The sequence below is a fragment of the Spizellomyces punctatus genome (assembly GCF_000182565.1).
Source record: "Spizellomyces punctatus DAOM BR117 chromosome Unknown supercont1.7, whole genome shotgun sequence".
NCBI lineage: Eukaryota > Fungi > Chytridiomycota > Chytridiomycetes > Spizellomycetales > Spizellomycetaceae > Spizellomyces > Spizellomyces punctatus.
In genome coordinates this window covers 983624-999991 of record NW_015971543.1, presented here as the reverse complement: position 1 = coordinate 999991, position 16368 = coordinate 983624, and the positions used below count along the sequence as shown (strand labels likewise).

The window sequence follows — 16368 nt, the reverse complement described above, 5'->3', positions numbered from 1 at the left end:
TGTAATTGCTCTCGTAAGCAAACACTCCGACCTTCGAATTTTGAGATCCTGAGAACGATCAGACGACGATATCGGTTATCTAGGGCATACCATATATTATTCACCTCTTTATGAATTGTATTATTATATGTGAATAGCCACATCATATTACCCATGTTCGGTTAGAGGTAACCTTTATCCCCCGTTTGCCTCTAGGAATGAGTCAGCATTGAAGCCGTATTCAAACGCATACGCTTACACCCACACGAGTACATCTACCGGTCCATCATGCTCTCCATCTTCCCGCATTCATTAGACTCGGCGCCTGTTGTACCGCAAGTATCGCCTCTTTCCACCAGCAGTACTCCAACCAGGAACGACGCTTCCAGGCCAACACCGACAATAAAACGCAAATCAAAGAAGAAAGTTTTATCTATCACAGTCAATACAGTTAATTGCAAATACGATGTCGTCCGTGACTGCTGTCAGCGATTGGGCTATCGTGTCGTCGATGATTTGGAGCCTTGGATGCTTTTTTGGATTGACACTGGGGTATCTGTGGAGCGGGTTTTGGGAATGTAAGTGGGAGGCCATTGCTACGTGACTTGAAAGATGCCTCTGAGAATCCATTATAACATAATAGGAAGCCGTATCAAAAAATCAATCATTTTCCTGGAATGCATGAGATATGTCGGAAAGATCGACTAGCCCGCAATCTTGGCCGCCTCTCTCGGCTTTTCCCAAAAGACGCCAATTTCTTTCCCAAAACTTGGATTCTTCCTTCTGAGTGGGCCGATTTTCAAATCGCACATCGATCTTCACGACGACGACAGTGCTATATTGGAAAGCCAGACCATGGTTGTCAAGGGAAAGGCATATTCTTGTTCAAATCACCCGATGATGTCACCCCAATCTTGAAAACCCTCAAAGGTACCACTAGTTTGATTGTACAAACATACCTCAACCGCCCATTCCTCATCGATGGATACAAGTTTGACTTGCGCGTCTACGTTCTTGTGGCATCTGCCGACCCTCTACGGGTATTCATGTACCGAGATGGACTTGCGCGGTTTGCTACGGAACCCTACCGGGAGCCAAAGGACGGTAACTTGGACAACGTCTGCATGCATTTGACGAATTACGCGATCAACAAGCATTCGGAGAACTTTGACCATGCAACCGAGGATGGAAAAGGAAGCAAGCGGTCGATTAGATCTGTTATGCGCTGGTTGACGGCCCTGCGCGGATCCGCGCAGGTAGAAGCACTGTGGCAGCGAATTGGAGAAGTGGTAGTCAAAACACTATTGACAGTACAACCACAATTAAAACGAAATCTGCATGCTTGTTTTCCTAAGAAACGTACCGAAAGGGAGAGAAGCACTAGTCCTGGCGAAGAGCACGCACATCCACCGCAATTGGAGAGCATTCATAATAGTCAATGTTTTGAAATTCTGGGCTTTGATATTTTCGTGGACCACAAGCTAAAACCATGGGTCCTTGAAGTGAACCACTCACCAAGCTTCACCTGCGACAGTCCATTGGATACCGAAATTAAAACTGGGGTCATATCCGATGCTTTGCGACTTCTCAACCTAAATCCTGCTGGCTCCAAGCAGTTTTTCGATGATCAGAAAGCCAGGTCGATGAATAGGCTTCTTGGTTCTTTGGTGACTCCAAGTGCAAAACGCTCTGAGGGCAATAGCGATGCCAGCGTTACCCGCTCCACCGAGCTGCGATCACGTAAACCTGCTTCCCCAGCTGAGAATCAGCACATCCCTGCCCCTGCATCTCAAAACGAGCCTGCTGTCTCTAGCAAATCGACATCGTCCACATCAAGCTCAACACCGACAACACCGGAAACATCGACTAATGAAGAGCTTTCGGAAGAAGCGGCACAAGTATTGGCGACATATCATGCCGAGTTCTCGCCACAATCGATGGCGGTTTTAGAGGCTTTCGAGGATGCCAATCTCGGTCAATACGAACGCATTTTTCCCCCGACAGATATCAAAAGATTGGCGCACTACCTTCTTTTGAAAAAGGAAGCGACAAATATATTTTCCGAAACGCTCTCGACTAAACGAAGAAGAGAGCATCTGGAAAATAAAAAGAAAAAGCAGCAACAGCAAGCTGAAAAGCTTCTCAACTGGCGACAGAAAATGCGAGAAAAATCTCGGTCCATGCCACAATTATCGGATGGATCATCTACAGATAATATGAAAGATGGTCGGAAGACTAAATCGGCTACGGACATCTACAAGAGTAATGGAAGCCGGTCTCCCCTCAAGATCGCTATGCGAGCAGAGGAAACACGTCGATCGCGTCGACTCCAAAACAAACAAACAATCAAAATGAATGTGGAATCTATCAACGATCGGTTCTTTCAGACGCTGGCAGTGCAGCAGGGATATGAGACTGGAATTCGGGAGGATCAGCCAAGTATCCCATGTCGGCCTTATATTACAGGATCAGGAAGCTCAGGGGATAAACCGCTATCGTCATCCAGAGCTAAGTCGGTTAACGTAAAGTTCCTTCCGGCACAAGAGGACATCACTCGCAACACAAGGTCGACGGATGACCGAACCCTGGAAACGCAAGCAGGACTGTCCGTACGTGCCACAGCGAAGGAGCTGTACGATACGAAACTTTTGGGTGAGCTGCTACCTGACTCTAAATCGGGGTCAAAAGGAAGTTTTGACCGCACCGAACTAATCAAGCGGATGAGAGCAGCCTTCGAGCGGTTACAGCACGAAGCACACGATTTTGGTCCACATGAGGAGAGAAGGGCCAAGCGAATTTAAGTAGGAGAAAACGCCCATAGAGGCAGTATGATACAGAATGCCTTGGGGGGAGGTAGAACAAGATGGGGATCACAGAAAGTGGGAGACTTCCATTTATTTTGCACGCTTTTATAACCACTTTTCAGATAGACTGAAGCCAAGTTGCAGTAGATGTAATATAGCAAAATGCATGTTTGTTAGCACCACAACCGTCTCTTGCAGCGCATCTGTTCCTACCTACGCTGACGGCAAACATGAAAGGGGAGCGTAAGGAAATAAGCTGTGCAGATTGCTCACTGATATACCATCATTCGATGACTCTTTCTACCAATAGCACCTGAAAATACACATGTAGTGGCAAACTTTTGGCATATCTCGATGAACGTTATCCCACAGTGAGGCCATTTGACATCGTCATACACATATCTCCACTGCCAGACCTTTTTTTTTGGAACTCATATCTTGGTGAAAATCACAGCCGATAGAGCCCCGTATGATTATGATATAACAGAAACAGGTACAAATACCGAACTTCCAACATTGCCAAAGACCAGAGAGAATGTTTCCTCTGCACATCAGAAGCTTGCAATGTGTGTTCCAAGTAGAACCGCAGTCAAACCGCAGTCACGAATCACCAAGGACATAAGTCCCGCCGGCGGCTCGTTAGCGTACTTGTAGAGTAGGACACCCAGTATGACAGCCACATGCGCTCATTGCCCGTGCCCGGTAGGTTTGAATACGGCACGAGCGGTATTTCAAGACAACTCCAAAATATGTCTCAACTCTCCATGCGACCTTTGTTAACTCAAAAGAATGCTTCCTTTGCAAGACGATGTTCGCCTTGTTGACATGGCAACATGAGAGGTCATCAAGAGCCTCTCGCCTGCCTTTCGCGCATCTTACCATTCGTGTAATCGTCCTGTTGTCCAGCGATATGCTCACACAAGATGACAGTCTGCCCTCGCAGCAGCTGTCTGAACCGATCTATTTGGGATTATGCGAGAAAGGCGGAGGTCCACAGCTTGCAGCCAGGGATCGAGCCATAGTAGGTGCTATGCGCCCATTGAGCAACGATATCCTCTGCTATGCAGCAGCCCGCTCCCCTGCGGAAGAGCCAATAGCCCGCGAACGTGGAAAGTTTCCGCAAGATCAAATTATCAAGATTGCAAAGTTTGGGAAGGACATAAACGATAGGCGAGTCCCTTTTGTGACAGCCACAGAGCATATTTTCACAGTACTGCAAGCATCTATACGATCGACACGGGACGTACGGAGAGGACGTACTGGACGAAGGTCAACGAGACTGGGCTTTGCGGCTGGCGAGGATTCGATGGATATGGCAGATGACGCGTATGGCTCAGGGGATCAGGAGCGCAAACTCGCAACTTGTCGAGCAAGTGAAGCATATCGTAGAGAGATCCGGCAGTATGCCAATGTTTCGCCGCCGCTTGAGATTGGAGAGTTGCAGCTTTTTAGAACAGCGCATAGTGCCCTGCAGCTTTTGGAGGCTATACATCTCCGAGATGCGTTTACAACTAATGCCGCTCGTCCCCAATGGGGGCATCTCCAAGAAGGTCTACGTCAATGGCTAGCAGACAATTACGACGCGCCTCCGCAGGACGAATTTGACAATTTCCGCAAGTCGTTGAGACCACGTGAACATGAGAAATACTGGAAGTACGTTTATCAATGCCTCCTTCGAGGGCACTTCCAGGCCGCTATATCCATTTTGCACCGGCATCCAGATTTTCAGACTCCATCAAGCGCTCGCCTTGCAGGTGGGCTCAGCGAGAACCCAACTTTGGTCACAGCAGTGGAGCGCGTGCTCTCACAGATGCCGCGACCACATCAGTATCCGTCACAGCTAGACTTTGAGCAAAAGTTTGCAGAATGGCGTAAAGATATTCAACGATGGGACGTCCCAAAGTTACGTGCGGGTACGAAGGACGCAGAGCAGTTTGCGTATGTTTTCGGCATCCTACGTGGAAACGAAGCAGTCATTCACAAATTGGCAGAAGACTGGCGGGAGGCACTTGTCGGGATAATCTTATTCGCACGCCCAACATTGAAAGGGCATGACGTCGCCGAACTTTTGGGCAAACTCGTCGAGCGAGGTGTCGATTACAACGACGTTCAGGTGCAAATCGAGCTAGGGATTATTGCACACGAGTTCCAACGAGTAATTCGTTTCTGCAGTATGCTGGACTGGTGGTGGCTGGTAGCTCATATGACGGACCTTTTGCATAACTCTGGAACGTTAGATGACGAATTACTGGGTCCATCGATGCCCGTTGTACCAAATAAGCGGGACCGGTGTTCCCAACGGGAGTGGTACCTGCTCAATTATGCAAACTCGTTGATTCCGAATCTCTCCCTCCGGCGGACGGCTTTAGAGTACATTGCTGTCTGTCCCAAGTTTGGAAGGTCGGTGCTGGAGGATGTCATCGTGCGCATGTCACTGGATACTGTTGGGGAAGCACCGAAATTGCTAGAGTTTTGTCGAAGGCACGGCTTGGATGACGTGAAGAATGAACTCCATCGAAGATTGGCACGCATAGAATATCGTGCGGGGCGAATAGGAGAAGCCATCGAGCATTATGTGGAAGCTAGGGATGCACAAAAGGTTTCTGGCCTTGTAGAAGAGATTATAGATGGGTACCTGAGCACCGCAAATATGGAGTGGCTGGATATTGCTGGAAAAGTCGGACAGCCGGCATTGGAGTTTAATGGACGATTGGCATTCTTGGCACGATATCGAGAGTTTCACGAGCTGTACAAGGCACAAAAGTTTCGGGAAGCTGGAAACCTGCTTGTGGAAATGCTGACTAGCTCCTTCAGAAATGATGAACGATTCTTTCCAAAGCGATTACTCTGGACTGCGTTACTCGACAGTCTGCCGTTGCTCGACATGCAGCAGATTACAGTCTTTGGCGTAGATGACATTTACGAGCTGATGCGGACTTTGGAGGAAATACTCACTAGTGATAGACGAGACGATTACCTTGGTGCGTGGGAGGCAGCAAACCGAGCGAAGCTCGGAATAGGGAAAGACAGGATAATATCTGCTGAAGCGCAACTGGAGGTCGTGCGGGAAGCGCTGGTGAGAAATTTATCCCGGGCTTTTGTATATAAAGGAGAGGAGAATGCAACGAATCGGGCGGATGAATGAGAGGGGTAAAGACTCACGTCGTAATAGTCACATCTACACCCGTCCATCTAAGTTTCCCAGCCTTTTTGCATTATAACATCGAGAGGTGAAAAGTACAAGAGGTACTGAATAGTGCTGTTATTCTCGTATTGCAAGCGTTGACACCATAGTCTGTAGAACACCATCACAGGCCCTGTACATGTACCTGGCAGATTAGGTATCATCCAACATCTTCCAACTTTCTACCCGGCGCCCTTCCCGTTCCCCTACCAACAAACATGTCTATCTAATGATGCCCATGGCCATGCCCACTAGCCGCCAATCTCTTTTCTCGCTCCTCTGTCCACTTTGCCCATTTCTCGTTCTCCTCCTTTCCCGGTCCCTGGGTTTGATACCACTTATCGTATGCAAGGTAGACGGCGAATGCGGCAGTTCCGATGCCAAGACCCGGGAACATGTTTCGAATACGGTTGGATTTCGAGAAAAAGGCGTTATAGCGCCAGGCATCACGCTTTGCCCATGGGTCCTTGACGTTGAGGCGACCTTCGAGGAAAGGTGGGTTGACTTGCCACTGGCGGAAAGGGAACCAGGCGAACTCTGGGTCAGGACGAACGGGTCCAGACATGCTGGGCTTTATGTACTTTGGTGTCGGTGTAGGAATGGATGAACCGAACCTTACTCGTTTACGCTACCGTTGGCGATGATGACCTCGACAAGTGGCAAGCACCCAAGACGTTCCAAGCCGCGCGGTGAGGTCGGCCTCGTTGCCATGACCATGTGAGTCACGTGGCCTTAAATCCACCTGGCTTTCGTAATCTCGGACTTTCCAAAGGACGTGCGACGGCCGACGGCAAGCGTCATTTTTAGAGTAGTCATCAGTGAAGGAAAAGCAGAAGAGGACAGCAATAGTGCGCAAAGAAAACCGTGAGGCTATGGCCATGGAGGGCGAGGGATGAATTCAGTTTGAAAAGTACGATGCTGTAGCGAGGCTGCAGTAGGCGCTGAAACATTATAGACCACTCAACGGCCGGCATAATGAGATACAAAGAATGCCTGATGCTACAGCATCTGTAGTAACATTCTCTGCCTTTCCGTTCATGCCATTCAGTTCGTATTGCTTTTGAGAACGATGAAGTTGATTCCAATCGCTCTATATAATCGGATATATTGCATTTATGATTCCAGCCGCGAGCTGAGGCTGTCGCTGTAGGATCTGGTGCTTGGAGGGTGATCTGGACCGTGATCCATTCGTCGTGGCCGGCACAGACTTCAGTGCCGTTTCCGTAAAATGGAGGAGGGCGATACCTCGTTTCTGGAAATACTGAACGCTGACCCCCATGCGGTAGCTAACCTTATTCCCGGATCGCATCATTCGGCCATTCCTCCAGCTCAAACCCAACCCTTTGAACACACGGCTACATGGCAAGCACAACACGGTTTTGGAGGAGTTTGGACTGGGCATGACGAGGGTGGGCTGGAAGACGCGGAAGGAGAGGACGAGGAAGAAGAAGAAGACGAGGAAGCGGGGATACGTGGGGATGCCGAACTCACGGAACTTCCGGAGGAACCAGACGATATCCCCGATGATGTTGGGTAAAAGATTCTCTTTCAAATGCCTGATGCATTGCGAATTCGGCTAACAGTTCACCTCCTCTATGTGTCCATTAGACGTCAAATGGATCAAGCAACGGCAGAGGTTGGGATCAAAGATCATTCACAAATTCTCTGGGAAGAGGATGAAGAGGCAATGCGCGAGATCCAGGAATCTGTGGGAGAGCTAGATGGTGATTGGGAAGGGATTGGACGTCGAAGACGGAAGCGTCGAAGGGTATGCGATATCTCTACCGGCCTCCTTGACAAGCAACCAACAACTGATGCCACAGTTGGTCTTTTCAGGGCAAACGAAAAAAAAGAACCGAACTGAGTGAAGCTCAAGCCGAGATTGTAGGCCATGCAAATATTGCCTATTCGCAGGGCGACTACACACGAGCAGTTAAGCTTCTTCATGAAGTCATTCAGGCCGCCCCAAATGCGTATCAGGCTTGGGTAACGCTAGCTATGGTCCATGATGAGCTGGGCGATGCGGTGAAAGCTATGCGTACCTATATGATGGCCGCCCATATTTCACCGAAAGACGGCGATCTGTGGAGGCGATTGGGAGTCATGTCAAGGTGAACCTCCCTGGCTGCCAAGATCCGGTTACGTCTGTAATTTTTTTGTTGACGAATGATCTGTAGAAAGTTTGGTCATAATGAGCAAGCCCTATATTGTTACTCAAAAGCCATTAGTGCAGACCCAACGGATGTGGATGCCCTTTGGGATCGATCGGTTCTCTACTATGAACGGAGGATGCTGCAGAAGGTAACTGCTAATGGAGGTTTTCTTTTCTGTAATCATTCTAATGAAAACTATACCACTTTCAAATAGGCAATAGATGACTTGCAGGCCATTTTGGATCTTATCCCGCACAACATGCCCGTGGTTAAGCAACTTTGCAAGATTTACCTAGACCTCAACGATGCCGTTAAGGCCATTGCTCTTTTTGAAGGTGCCATGAACGCAGACATCGCACACCCTCTTCAAGTATTGGATGATTCAGACGAAGAGGGGGACGATGCAAATGAGGAGGTCATTGGTGGGATAAGCATGGGCGCGCGGACTGCTGTTGTTCGCACCCGAATGAGATATGAAGAACTCAACATGCTTGCGGAGCTTTACATCGAAGTTGGGGAGCATGAAAAAGCTTTGAATGCCATCATACAAGGCACACGACGACTTCAGGGTCGTGCACATGAGACACATTGGGATCAGTTTGATGATGACCGGGAGTTTTTGCAGGGGACTCTACCTGAAGGGATGGAACTTCCGATTGACTTACAGGTCAAACTCGGTATTTGCCGGCTGTGGCTGGATAATGCCGAAGTGGCCAAGGTGAAAATCCATCACGGCTGACGTGTAGCATATCTCCTAATAAGTTCGTCTCCAGGCACATTTCCGACCACTTTACGCACGTCCTATCAACGATTATACGGAATTATACTTCGATGTTGCCGAAGCGTATATGGGAAAGCGGATGTTCACAAGTGCTCTGGCTGTGTTTGAAGCCCTAAGGAACAATCCCCAGGTTGGTGAAACTGCTCCCTATCCAACTCTGCTGTCTCTTCTTGATACGTCTTACTAAAGGGAATCATTCACGCAGACTGACACACCAGCCATATGGAGCAAAATGGCCTTTTGTTACCAGCAGCTGGGAAACCTGGAGCTCGCAGCAGAGCTTTACTCGGCTGGTACGAAGTCGGCAGTGCGCAGATGCGCGACGAGTCTCCTTATTGAACAATGTTTCTAGTCCTTGATGCAGCACCTGATGATTTTGACGTAAAGTTGGCACTTGCTGGAGTATATGAGGAGCTGGGCGAAGAAGATCGTGCGTTCGAATTAGTATCCGAAGGTACTATCCTACACTTATATCAACGATGGTGCATTCCTCACTAAGGCACTTGAATTCCACAGTGGACACTCAGTCTCGAGCAGTGGAGGAAGAAGAAAGGGCGAAAGAGAGTGAACAATCACAAACGCAGTCCGCCTCACATCCGTCCTTTATTCGCGAAAAAGACCCAACGGGGAAACCAATTCAGGATCGAGCAATAGCAGAGGCGGCCGAAGCTGCTCGACAACGGGAGAACAGGGCCAACTACCAAAAGCTGCTCCAATTGTATCCCAAATGCAAAGACAGGATAGCGAGGGTATGGGTGGCTGGCTATTCGGAGTTTTTTTCTTGCGCTTGACCGTTAGTGAACACACAGGCCGACCTTTTGCGGACGACGCGAAAGCTTTTGACCCGGTTTCAGAATACCAGAGCCTTTTATCCAGTACGTTCAGTTGGACCATGTCTTGGGCAGGATGGTAACTAACGCTTGTCATTCTCAGTCAGATAGGGTGAGTGTTATTGTACTTTTGTACTCTGCAAGCGAATCGAACCGGTCCAAACTTTGACGGCTGCTATTGCATTAGGCCAAAGTGTTTACTGGATTGAATAACCGACGAAAGCGGCGAACTGCTACCATGGATGAGGAAATTAATGACTTGACGCGGCGATTGCGACCAGGTTAGAGTGGTATCTGGTGTTGTTTATTCGAGGCTGATTCTCATCTGGTGGGTCTTTACTTGTACTCTAGAATTGCTGGTGGACACGGAGCAGAGAATCGACCGCCCCCCGCCAAACATTTCCTCATTCCAGGGACTCACTTTTGATGAATGGTATGACGTGTTCGTAAAGGTAAGTGATCCACCTAATGCCACGATTTTCTGTGCTGCATGCAACTTGACACACTCTCGCAATCACAGTACGCATACGTTGCGGTTATGGATGGGAAGGAAGACGATGCCCAGACAACCCTGAAAGCAGCATTTGATGCAAACGTATTTTATCACGATGAGCTGCGGAAGGTCCGGTTAAGATTGCATATGATATGTAAGCTTGACTAGCTTTAGCAATCTGCTTCACGTCCACCTGAAATGTTTTAACTTACTCACGTTTTCCTCTCCTCAGCCGTTGCCATTTACGCTGGAAATGCTGCACGGGTAACAGATATTTGCCGGTGGTTCTGCCAATATCGCCCATTTTCAAACGATGTTTATCGATTGTACTCGGCTATGCAAGCAGGGTAAGTTTCCCTTGCCGTCTAAAACCTCCAAGGCACATTTTCTCATTGAGTATATTAAACGCAGCGGATCCGAAGCAGTATCATGCTACGCCATGAATAGCAGTGTGAAATATTTTATGAGGCAACTCAAAGCAATGAACAAAGCTGGCAAAGCGCATCCCAATAAACCGGAATACAAGAATGCGCTGTTGATGACAACGTATGGCCATATTTTACAGGCTGGCAGGAGTTATTTGGGCGCAATTGGTAAGTTGCCACCAGGGAAACTCCAGCATCACATGCTGATTTTGAAATGTTGTCGACCTATCTGCAGCGTTCTACCTAAAAGCGTACCACCTCTGTCCGAACGATCCTCTGATAAACTTTTCCCTGGGCCTTGCCCATTTGCATCGGGGCATGCAGCGCAAAAGCGATAACAGGCATATGCACATCATGCAGGGCTTCACCTTTATCATGCGGTATTATGAGTTGCGGAATGAAAATGTGGAGGCTTCATATAATGTCGGTAGAGCCTTCCATCAGATTGGTATGTGCACGTCACAGTGTCTCGCTATTCAGAGTTGTAATCTGATTCTTTTTTAACAGGCTTAACTCATCTGGCAATACCGTACTATGAAAAAGTTTTGCAAGGATCTGATAAAGGTAAAACCGTGGATGCAGCACAGGATTTGAAAGGGGAGGCAGCCTACAACTTGTCCATGATTTATGTGGGGAACGGGTCGATGGGGCTGGCAGAGCAATTGCTGAAAAAGTATTGCACCTTTTAAAGTGAAGTTTTGCTGAGTCTACGGGTTGTTAGTGTTTGACAGCAGCAGTACCAGAACAATGCTCTGAAGAGTCCAGCGGAGCGCCCCGTGTAAAATAGTCTAATGTATAGATAAAGAAACTCAAGAGCACAACGTGCACACTGAAATAAAAAATGAGGATATATCACCATGTTAATTGTTGTCATGACCTAACTCTAGGTTATTTTGTAGTGCCCCCATAGTCCTGACACATAGGGTTCTGTATCTACACATCCTTCGCTTGCTGCTTCTTGAATGGCCACCCTGAATTGACTGTCAGCGCTACGTATGCGAAACTGGGACAATCTACAAAAACTTACAGTCGGGGATGGGTTCAATCCATTGTCTTCCTTCCTTTGCTAGCTGCTCTTCCCACATGGCTTTGAAAGCAGGGTCCTGATAGAGAATTGTTTACAAGCAGACTACTACGACGCCATACGGGAATAAACTTACGTGGAATTCCCTTGACCAAAGCATGGAGGGGATCCATCTATCGGGATATCTGTGTCGAAGCTGGGGTAGAGAGGATAAGATTGGTAAGAGGGTAAAATAAATGCTCGGCATTTTGGTTTGTCTTGGTAGCCATTGCAAGCCCTTTGAGGCGGCCCAAGTAGCATCCACTCGAGGATCACCACGTTACCGCAATCTTGTGCAACTACCCACCTCATGATTCGCCGAAAAGTTCCAAACAAGAGTCAAAAGACCAGCAATTCCAGCGCCTGTTATCAACGAGTTCGTCACTACCCTCTTTGGCGACGGCCACCATCCGCCTAGTTAACAGAACAACAAGTCAAAACGCGTTACAACTCCTCCATGTCAGTTTTTTTCAATGCTACGCACCATAGTACGACCAGACCCACTTGGGGTAAGGGTATTTTCCACCTCCTCCCATAATTGCCTGTGTGTCGATGGGATGGGGTTGATTGCAAAGGCAGCCAGAACTTCAGACTTTGCTGTTGGACCAGCAAGTTGTGGTCATCGAGTCATGTGAGTGGCTTCCAACGATTACGAGACCCGGGATTACATTACCATGGCAACAAATGACTAACCTGCGTATTACGCGATCGCTCCGATCCTGACGTTTCTCGACCTTTGAAATTGGGGGGTTTGAAGGCAGATGCATAGAACGGTGTTTGGTAGACAGAAATACACTCTGGTTCATACATGTAGGGGAATCATGTCATCGCATCTTGGAATACGCTTAGCATGTCTTCGCCAATCTCCCGCTGTCCCTGTTTCGGCGTCCTTGTTGCTGGGGAACCTTCTTCCTCTTCGCTCACTATCAACGGGGCAAGGACCAGGAACCGAGTTAGTGCCCAGAGATGGAGAAGACGGTGCAAGAGGACTTGGAGGAATTGTGGGTATGGTTGCTGAGAAGGTTGGCGTGGAGAGCAATCAATTTGCAACTGGAGGTTGTAATCAACAAAGTTCATTTATGGGTCCGGCTGGGCTGACTATCATTCGGATGCTAGGCCTGACACTTGCTGTATTCGGTGCTGTTATTGCCAGTGCTGGCGTTCTATGGCGATACGTGTGGGAATTCTTGCAAAAGCAGCTCATTGTAAGCGCCGAGTTTGATAGTCGGTGAGTGAATGCTAATGTGACGGACGTGAGGTTGTCTTGATTAATCATTACTGAAAATCTAGCGATGAAGCGTATAGCTGGCTTCTATCATTTTTGGCGGACCACCCCATGTCGCAAAGGTATTCGAGTTTGCCCAAGACTCCCGAAAGCGCCTTGCTTACAGTTGCGTTCTATCAGAACGACCCGGTTCAGCGTCACCACCTCTATCAAACCGGGGCAAAAAAGCGACAGTGAGCAGGGAGATGCATATCTAAATCTCCCGCGCGTATACTTTTTACCTTCTCCTGGTATGCGGTTGGTTCAGTGAATTCATTCAGTCTGCCTTTGATGACAGGGGTTTTAGGGACACACCTCTTCACCTTCAATAAGCGCATCCTCTGGCTTTCCCGCGAGCGAGCCAAGCCTCCCGCAGGCGGCGCCGCCCCCACGGCTTCCCTCGAGCGCATAACCATCAACGTCTTGGGCCGGAATCGTAAAATTTTGGAATCCCTCGTCCGAGAATCTCAAAGGCTCTTTATAGAAAAAGATCGATGTCGCACCGTCATATATGCTGCGGATCAGTATGGTAACTGGCGACGGATACGGAGTAGACCAATACGACATTTGAGTACTATCGTGCTCGATGAAGGGATTAAGGAATTGGTGCTAAAGGATGTGAAAGAATTTCTGGCAAGTGAAAAATGGTATGCCGATCGAGGAATTCCATACAGGAGAGGCTACATGTTCTATGGGAAGCCTGGGACAGGGAAAACTAGTTTCGTGACTGGTAGGCGCTGATGGCCATTTTACTGTATATTGGCCGTACTAAATGTGCCTTGTTATTAGCACTGGCAGGAGAGCTCAAGCTTAACATTTATGTCATCAGCCTCGCCAATCGTGGTCTTACGGACGAAAGTAGGGAATCTTTGAACTTGTAATTTGTACGGCTCCAGTGCGTTTGCTCACATGCATGTGGTCCCAGCCTTAACAGAGCTGATGGTCGATACCCCACCGCGCTGTATCCTCCTCTTGGAAGATATCGATGCCGCATTCGTCTCACGTACCATAACGGGTGCAACCACAGGCGCAGGACAGGGCAATGCAACCATCGGAACGAATGTGACATTTTCGGGGTTGCTGAATGCGATTGATGGTGTTGCAGCACAGGAGGGCCGGTTAGTATGTATGACCACCAATCATTTGGAGAAACTAGATCCGGTATGTTAGGTCTGGTGGAATTCAAGTCAACGAGCGCATTCTCATGTTGTTCATTGGCAGGCCCTAATTCGTCCCGGCCGAGTAGACCTCAAAGTCCTCTTTGACCTAGCAACCAAGTACCAAGCCCGCGAGCTCTTTATCCAGTTCTACCCGCACACGAATGGTGAGCCGCCATCCGTTCCGGGTATGTTAACCTTGAGAGCCGATGAGTTAGTGCAATTGGCAGAAGCCTTTGCCAAGAAGATTCCAGATAGGGTTTTGTCCATGGCTCAGATTCAGGGATTTTTGATGAAGTATAAGAGTAATCCATGGGACGCGGTGAAGAAGGTCGACGAACTATTGAATGCTGTGCAAAAAGGGGGCGCTGAAGATGTAGTGCCGATATTAAAGGAGTTATGACATAAATGTCATGTATCATCTTGATCAACTGAGTAGGCCATTTGCTGGCCATTAGAGGAATTTAATAGCAATGAGGCATTGGATAGAATCAATATTTTGAAAAAACTTGCTCACAATCAAATACAGACAAATATCAAGGCGGTATTGGTTCCCAATGCCTACGCCGTACAACAAAATAGAATCACACAATGCCTAATCTACTGGGAATCCTCCTTCTTCTCCTCTTTAGTGTCCACAGCAGTGTACCCTTCCGCCGTGTAGATTGGCAATTTGTCATCTTCAACAGGTTCAAAGGTCACTGCGGCAATGAAAGGGGACTGTTCGTCCACCACTACGTAGGTGCGAGGCTTAGAAAAGATGCGCAGAACCAAGTCACTGATGAGGAGCGCAGTAGCGCCCAAAAATGCACCAAAGAGGATGCTGAAGGCGACCTTGGCGACATACGGAAGCTTGTGGAACCAGTGGGCAATCTTCTTGCCAAGGCAGCCACGGGATTTTTCGTGGTGGTGCTGGGCGGCTGTAAAGAGACCAGGAGGTTGAGCAAATGCAGCGCATAAATGCATATCAGGCAAGTGACAACACATACCCTTAAGCGCCTCAAGGGCTTTTCCAGACGCAGCACAAGGCTTCTGGCGCACAATGCTACCGTCAGGGTGAATCTCAATGACCTGCTGAATAGCGTTGTTCTGTACAACTTCTTTGCCGTTAACCTCGGTGATTTCCTCCGTGATGACAAGGCGAGTGAGCTCGACTTGACCGTTAGACGTAGTCTCTCCGGCTACGTGAACCTTCATGCCGATAAGACCAGTGTCAAAGGCAGACGCAAGCTCTTGCTTTGTAAACTTTTCGCCCTCAGCCGTCACACCGGTAACCACATCAGCTTCAATCTAGTGCGAGTGATTGCATGTGTCAGTACCATGTTGCAATAAATGTGACATTTTATATTCAAACGCTACCTTGAGGTTAGACATGCCCATGGGGACAGGAACGCGATTCACCAAGACATCTCCTTTTGGCCCGACATCAAAAACAACAACAACATCATGGATCCTGGCGGCCAACAATTTTCCCTCCTCGTCCTTCTGGTCGTCCTTTACATCCACGACTTGGTCAACCCGTTCCACACGAACAGCGAAACGGCCATAGTCATTCTCATTGTCGATGGCATAAAGATCCAACGACGTAGCGTGGAGGTCCTTTATTTTTGGGAGAGGGTTGGCAAAAGTGGAGGCTGAAATATAACGACTCGTGTGAGAGCAGTCCAAGCCAATGTGGCGCAATGTTTACTTTTACATACCCAACAAGGTCAACACTGTCAACCACAATGCTACAGTCCTGGCCATCCTTGACTCTCTTCTGTATGTGTTTGCTGAAGTGCAGATGGGTGCTACGAGGTTCAGAAATCGATGAAATGATTTGGGGGCAGATGATGGGTTGGAAACAGAAAGGCGTTACCTCCAGGCTACCCGATCCCCTTGAAGCCGTCTGATTAGTTCGTCATCGGATTCAGCGTCACATGTTCAACACGCGTCTCAGATTGGTTACGTAATACTATTTGGGTCACGTGAAGTATTGGGTTTATCTTGCAGTTTTCCATTTGACTCTTGGCATAACCATCGTCATCATGGCTTCCAACATTTTCACGCTGCTCAACTCTCGCCCGCAGCGCACAACGTACGACTCGCTTACTTCATTGCCACCCGTCACCGCAGCTGCCTCCCCTGTCGCTACTCCCTTTTTCATTACAAACTGCTCAAACACGACCTTTGACCTCGCACCAGCAAAGGCGGCACAAGTAACCATAGAGCGATGCAAAGACAATGTGCGCGTGT

The 16368-nt window shown here is 48.4% G+C and overlaps 7 protein-coding genes across 8 annotated transcripts; 4 read left to right on the top strand and 3 right to left on the bottom strand.

Moving 5' to 3' along the window:
- Positions 1-40: 40 nt before the first annotated feature.
- SPPG_04692 lies at positions 41-3013 on the top strand. 2 transcript variants are annotated; one of them, XM_016752922.1, is made up of 3 exons: positions 41-557; positions 623-909; positions 972-3013. In XM_016752922.1, exon 3 carries the CDS (start codon positions 1026-1028, stop codon positions 2778-2780), a length of 1755 nt encoding a protein of 584 aa, XP_016608406.1. In that variant the 5' UTR covers positions 41-557; positions 623-909; positions 972-1025; the 3' UTR covers positions 2781-3013. The 2 variants fall into 2 exon arrangements, with proteins under 2 accessions (XP_016608406.1, XP_016608407.1); XM_016752923.1 differs by having other exon boundaries at positions 623-3013.
- A 660-nt stretch (positions 3014-3673) lies between these two features.
- SPPG_04691 (uncharacterized protein) lies at positions 3674-6029 on the top strand. The gene has a single exon (XM_016752921.1). The coding sequence runs from the start codon at positions 3694-3696 to the stop codon at positions 5926-5928; it is 2235 nt and encodes a 744-aa protein (XP_016608405.1). The 5' UTR covers positions 3674-3693; the 3' UTR covers positions 5929-6029.
- SPPG_04690 (uncharacterized protein) lies at positions 5969-6637 on the bottom strand. Its single transcript, XM_016752920.1, has one exon. The coding sequence runs from the start codon at positions 6530-6532 to the stop codon at positions 6194-6196; it is 339 nt and encodes a 112-aa protein (XP_016608404.1). The 5' UTR covers positions 6533-6637; the 3' UTR covers positions 5969-6193.
- A 503-nt stretch (positions 6638-7140) lies between these two features.
- SPPG_09217 (transcription factor TFIIIC subunit TFC4) lies at positions 7141-11507 on the top strand. Its single transcript, XM_016757374.1, has 18 exons — positions 7141-7500; positions 7576-7735; positions 7804-8078; positions 8145-8268; positions 8335-8838; positions 8894-9031; positions 9107-9194; positions 9254-9355; positions 9418-9650; positions 9711-9776; positions 9835-9843; positions 9919-10012; positions 10083-10183; positions 10252-10378; positions 10457-10571; positions 10636-10817; positions 10885-11097; positions 11157-11507. Exons 1-18 carry the CDS (start codon positions 7196-7198, stop codon positions 11336-11338), a joined length of 3018 nt encoding a protein of 1005 aa, XP_016608403.1. The 5' UTR covers positions 7141-7195; the 3' UTR covers positions 11339-11507.
- Positions 11492-12296, bottom strand: SPPG_04687 (uncharacterized protein). Its single transcript, XM_016752919.1, has 5 exons — positions 12197-12296; positions 12020-12126; positions 11810-11869; positions 11677-11752; positions 11492-11620 (listed from the first exon to the last, which is right to left on the bottom strand). The coding sequence occupies exons 1-5, from the start codon at positions 12246-12248 to the stop codon at positions 11583-11585; spliced, it is 333 nt and encodes a 110-aa protein (XP_016608402.1). The 5' UTR covers positions 12249-12296; the 3' UTR covers positions 11492-11582.
- A 147-nt stretch (positions 12297-12443) lies between these two features.
- Positions 12444-14710, top strand: SPPG_04686 (uncharacterized protein). The gene is made up of 8 exons (XM_016752918.1): positions 12444-12768; positions 12829-12940; positions 13003-13059; positions 13118-13227; positions 13284-13706; positions 13766-13834; positions 13902-14137; positions 14198-14710. The coding sequence occupies exons 1-8, from the start codon at positions 12474-12476 to the stop codon at positions 14534-14536; spliced, it is 1641 nt and encodes a 546-aa protein (XP_016608401.1). The 5' UTR covers positions 12444-12473; the 3' UTR covers positions 14537-14710.
- On the bottom strand, positions 14608-15987 carry SPPG_04685 (uncharacterized protein). Its single transcript, XM_016752917.1, has 4 exons — positions 15834-15987; positions 15493-15767; positions 15123-15423; positions 14608-15053 (listed from the first exon to the last, which is right to left on the bottom strand). The coding sequence occupies exons 1-4, from the start codon at positions 15877-15879 to the stop codon at positions 14734-14736; spliced, it is 942 nt and encodes a 313-aa protein (XP_016608400.1). The 5' UTR covers positions 15880-15987; the 3' UTR covers positions 14608-14733.
- Between the last annotated feature and the right edge of the window lie 381 nt (positions 15988-16368).

Coding starts and splice junctions, on each gene's coding strand:
- SPPG_04692 (XM_016752923.1), top strand. CDS start 268: ATGCTCTCCATCTTCCCGCATTCATTAGACTCGGCGCCTGTTGTACCG. Junction 558..622: donor GTGGAGCGGGTTTTGGGAAT/GTAAGTGGGAGG, acceptor ATAACATAATAG/GAAGCCGTATCAAAAAATCA.
- SPPG_04691 (XM_016752921.1), top strand. CDS start 3,694: ATGCTCACACAAGATGACAGTCTGCCCTCGCAGCAGCTGTCTGAACCG.
- SPPG_04690 (XM_016752920.1), bottom strand. CDS start 6,532: ATGTCTGGACCCGTTCGTCCTGACCCAGAGTTCGCCTGGTTCCCTTTC.
- SPPG_09217 (XM_016757374.1), top strand. CDS start 7,196: ATGGAGGAGGGCGATACCTCGTTTCTGGAAATACTGAACGCTGACCCC. Junction 9,356..9,417: donor GTTCGAATTAGTATCCGAAG/GTACTATCCTAC, acceptor TGAATTCCACAG/TGGACACTCAGTCTCGAGCA. Junction 10,184..10,251: donor GGTATGACGTGTTCGTAAAG/GTAAGTGATCCA, acceptor TCGCAATCACAG/TACGCATACGTTGCGGTTAT.
- SPPG_04687 (XM_016752919.1), bottom strand. CDS start 12,248: ATGGGAGGAGGTGGAAAATACCCTTACCCCAAGTGGGTCTGGTCGTAC. Junction 11,870..12,019: donor ACTTTTCGGCGAATCATGAG/GTGGGTAGTTGC, acceptor TCTCTACCCCAG/CTTCGACACAGATATCCCGA. Junction 11,753..11,809: donor TTTGGTCAAGGGAATTCCAC/GTAAGTTTATTC, acceptor ATTCTCTATCAG/GACCCTGCTTTCAAAGCCAT.
- SPPG_04686 (XM_016752918.1), top strand. CDS start 12,474: ATGCATAGAACGGTGTTTGGTAGACAGAAATACACTCTGGTTCATACA. Junction 12,769..12,828: donor CAATCAATTTGCAACTGGAG/GTTGTAATCAAC, acceptor TTCGGATGCTAG/GCCTGACACTTGCTGTATTC. Junction 13,228..13,283: donor ATACTTTTTACCTTCTCCTG/GTATGCGGTTGG, acceptor CAGGGGTTTTAG/GGACACACCTCTTCACCTTC.
- SPPG_04685 (XM_016752917.1), bottom strand. CDS start 15,879: ATGGCCAGGACTGTAGCATTGTGGTTGACAGTGTTGACCTTGTTGG. Junction 15,768..15,833: donor GACAGTGTTGACCTTGTTGG/GTATGTAAAAGT, acceptor GTTATATTTCAG/CCTCCACTTTTGCCAACCCT. Junction 15,054..15,122: donor AGCCCTTGAGGCGCTTAAGG/GTATGTGTTGTC, acceptor GTCTCTTTACAG/CCGCCCAGCACCACCACGAA.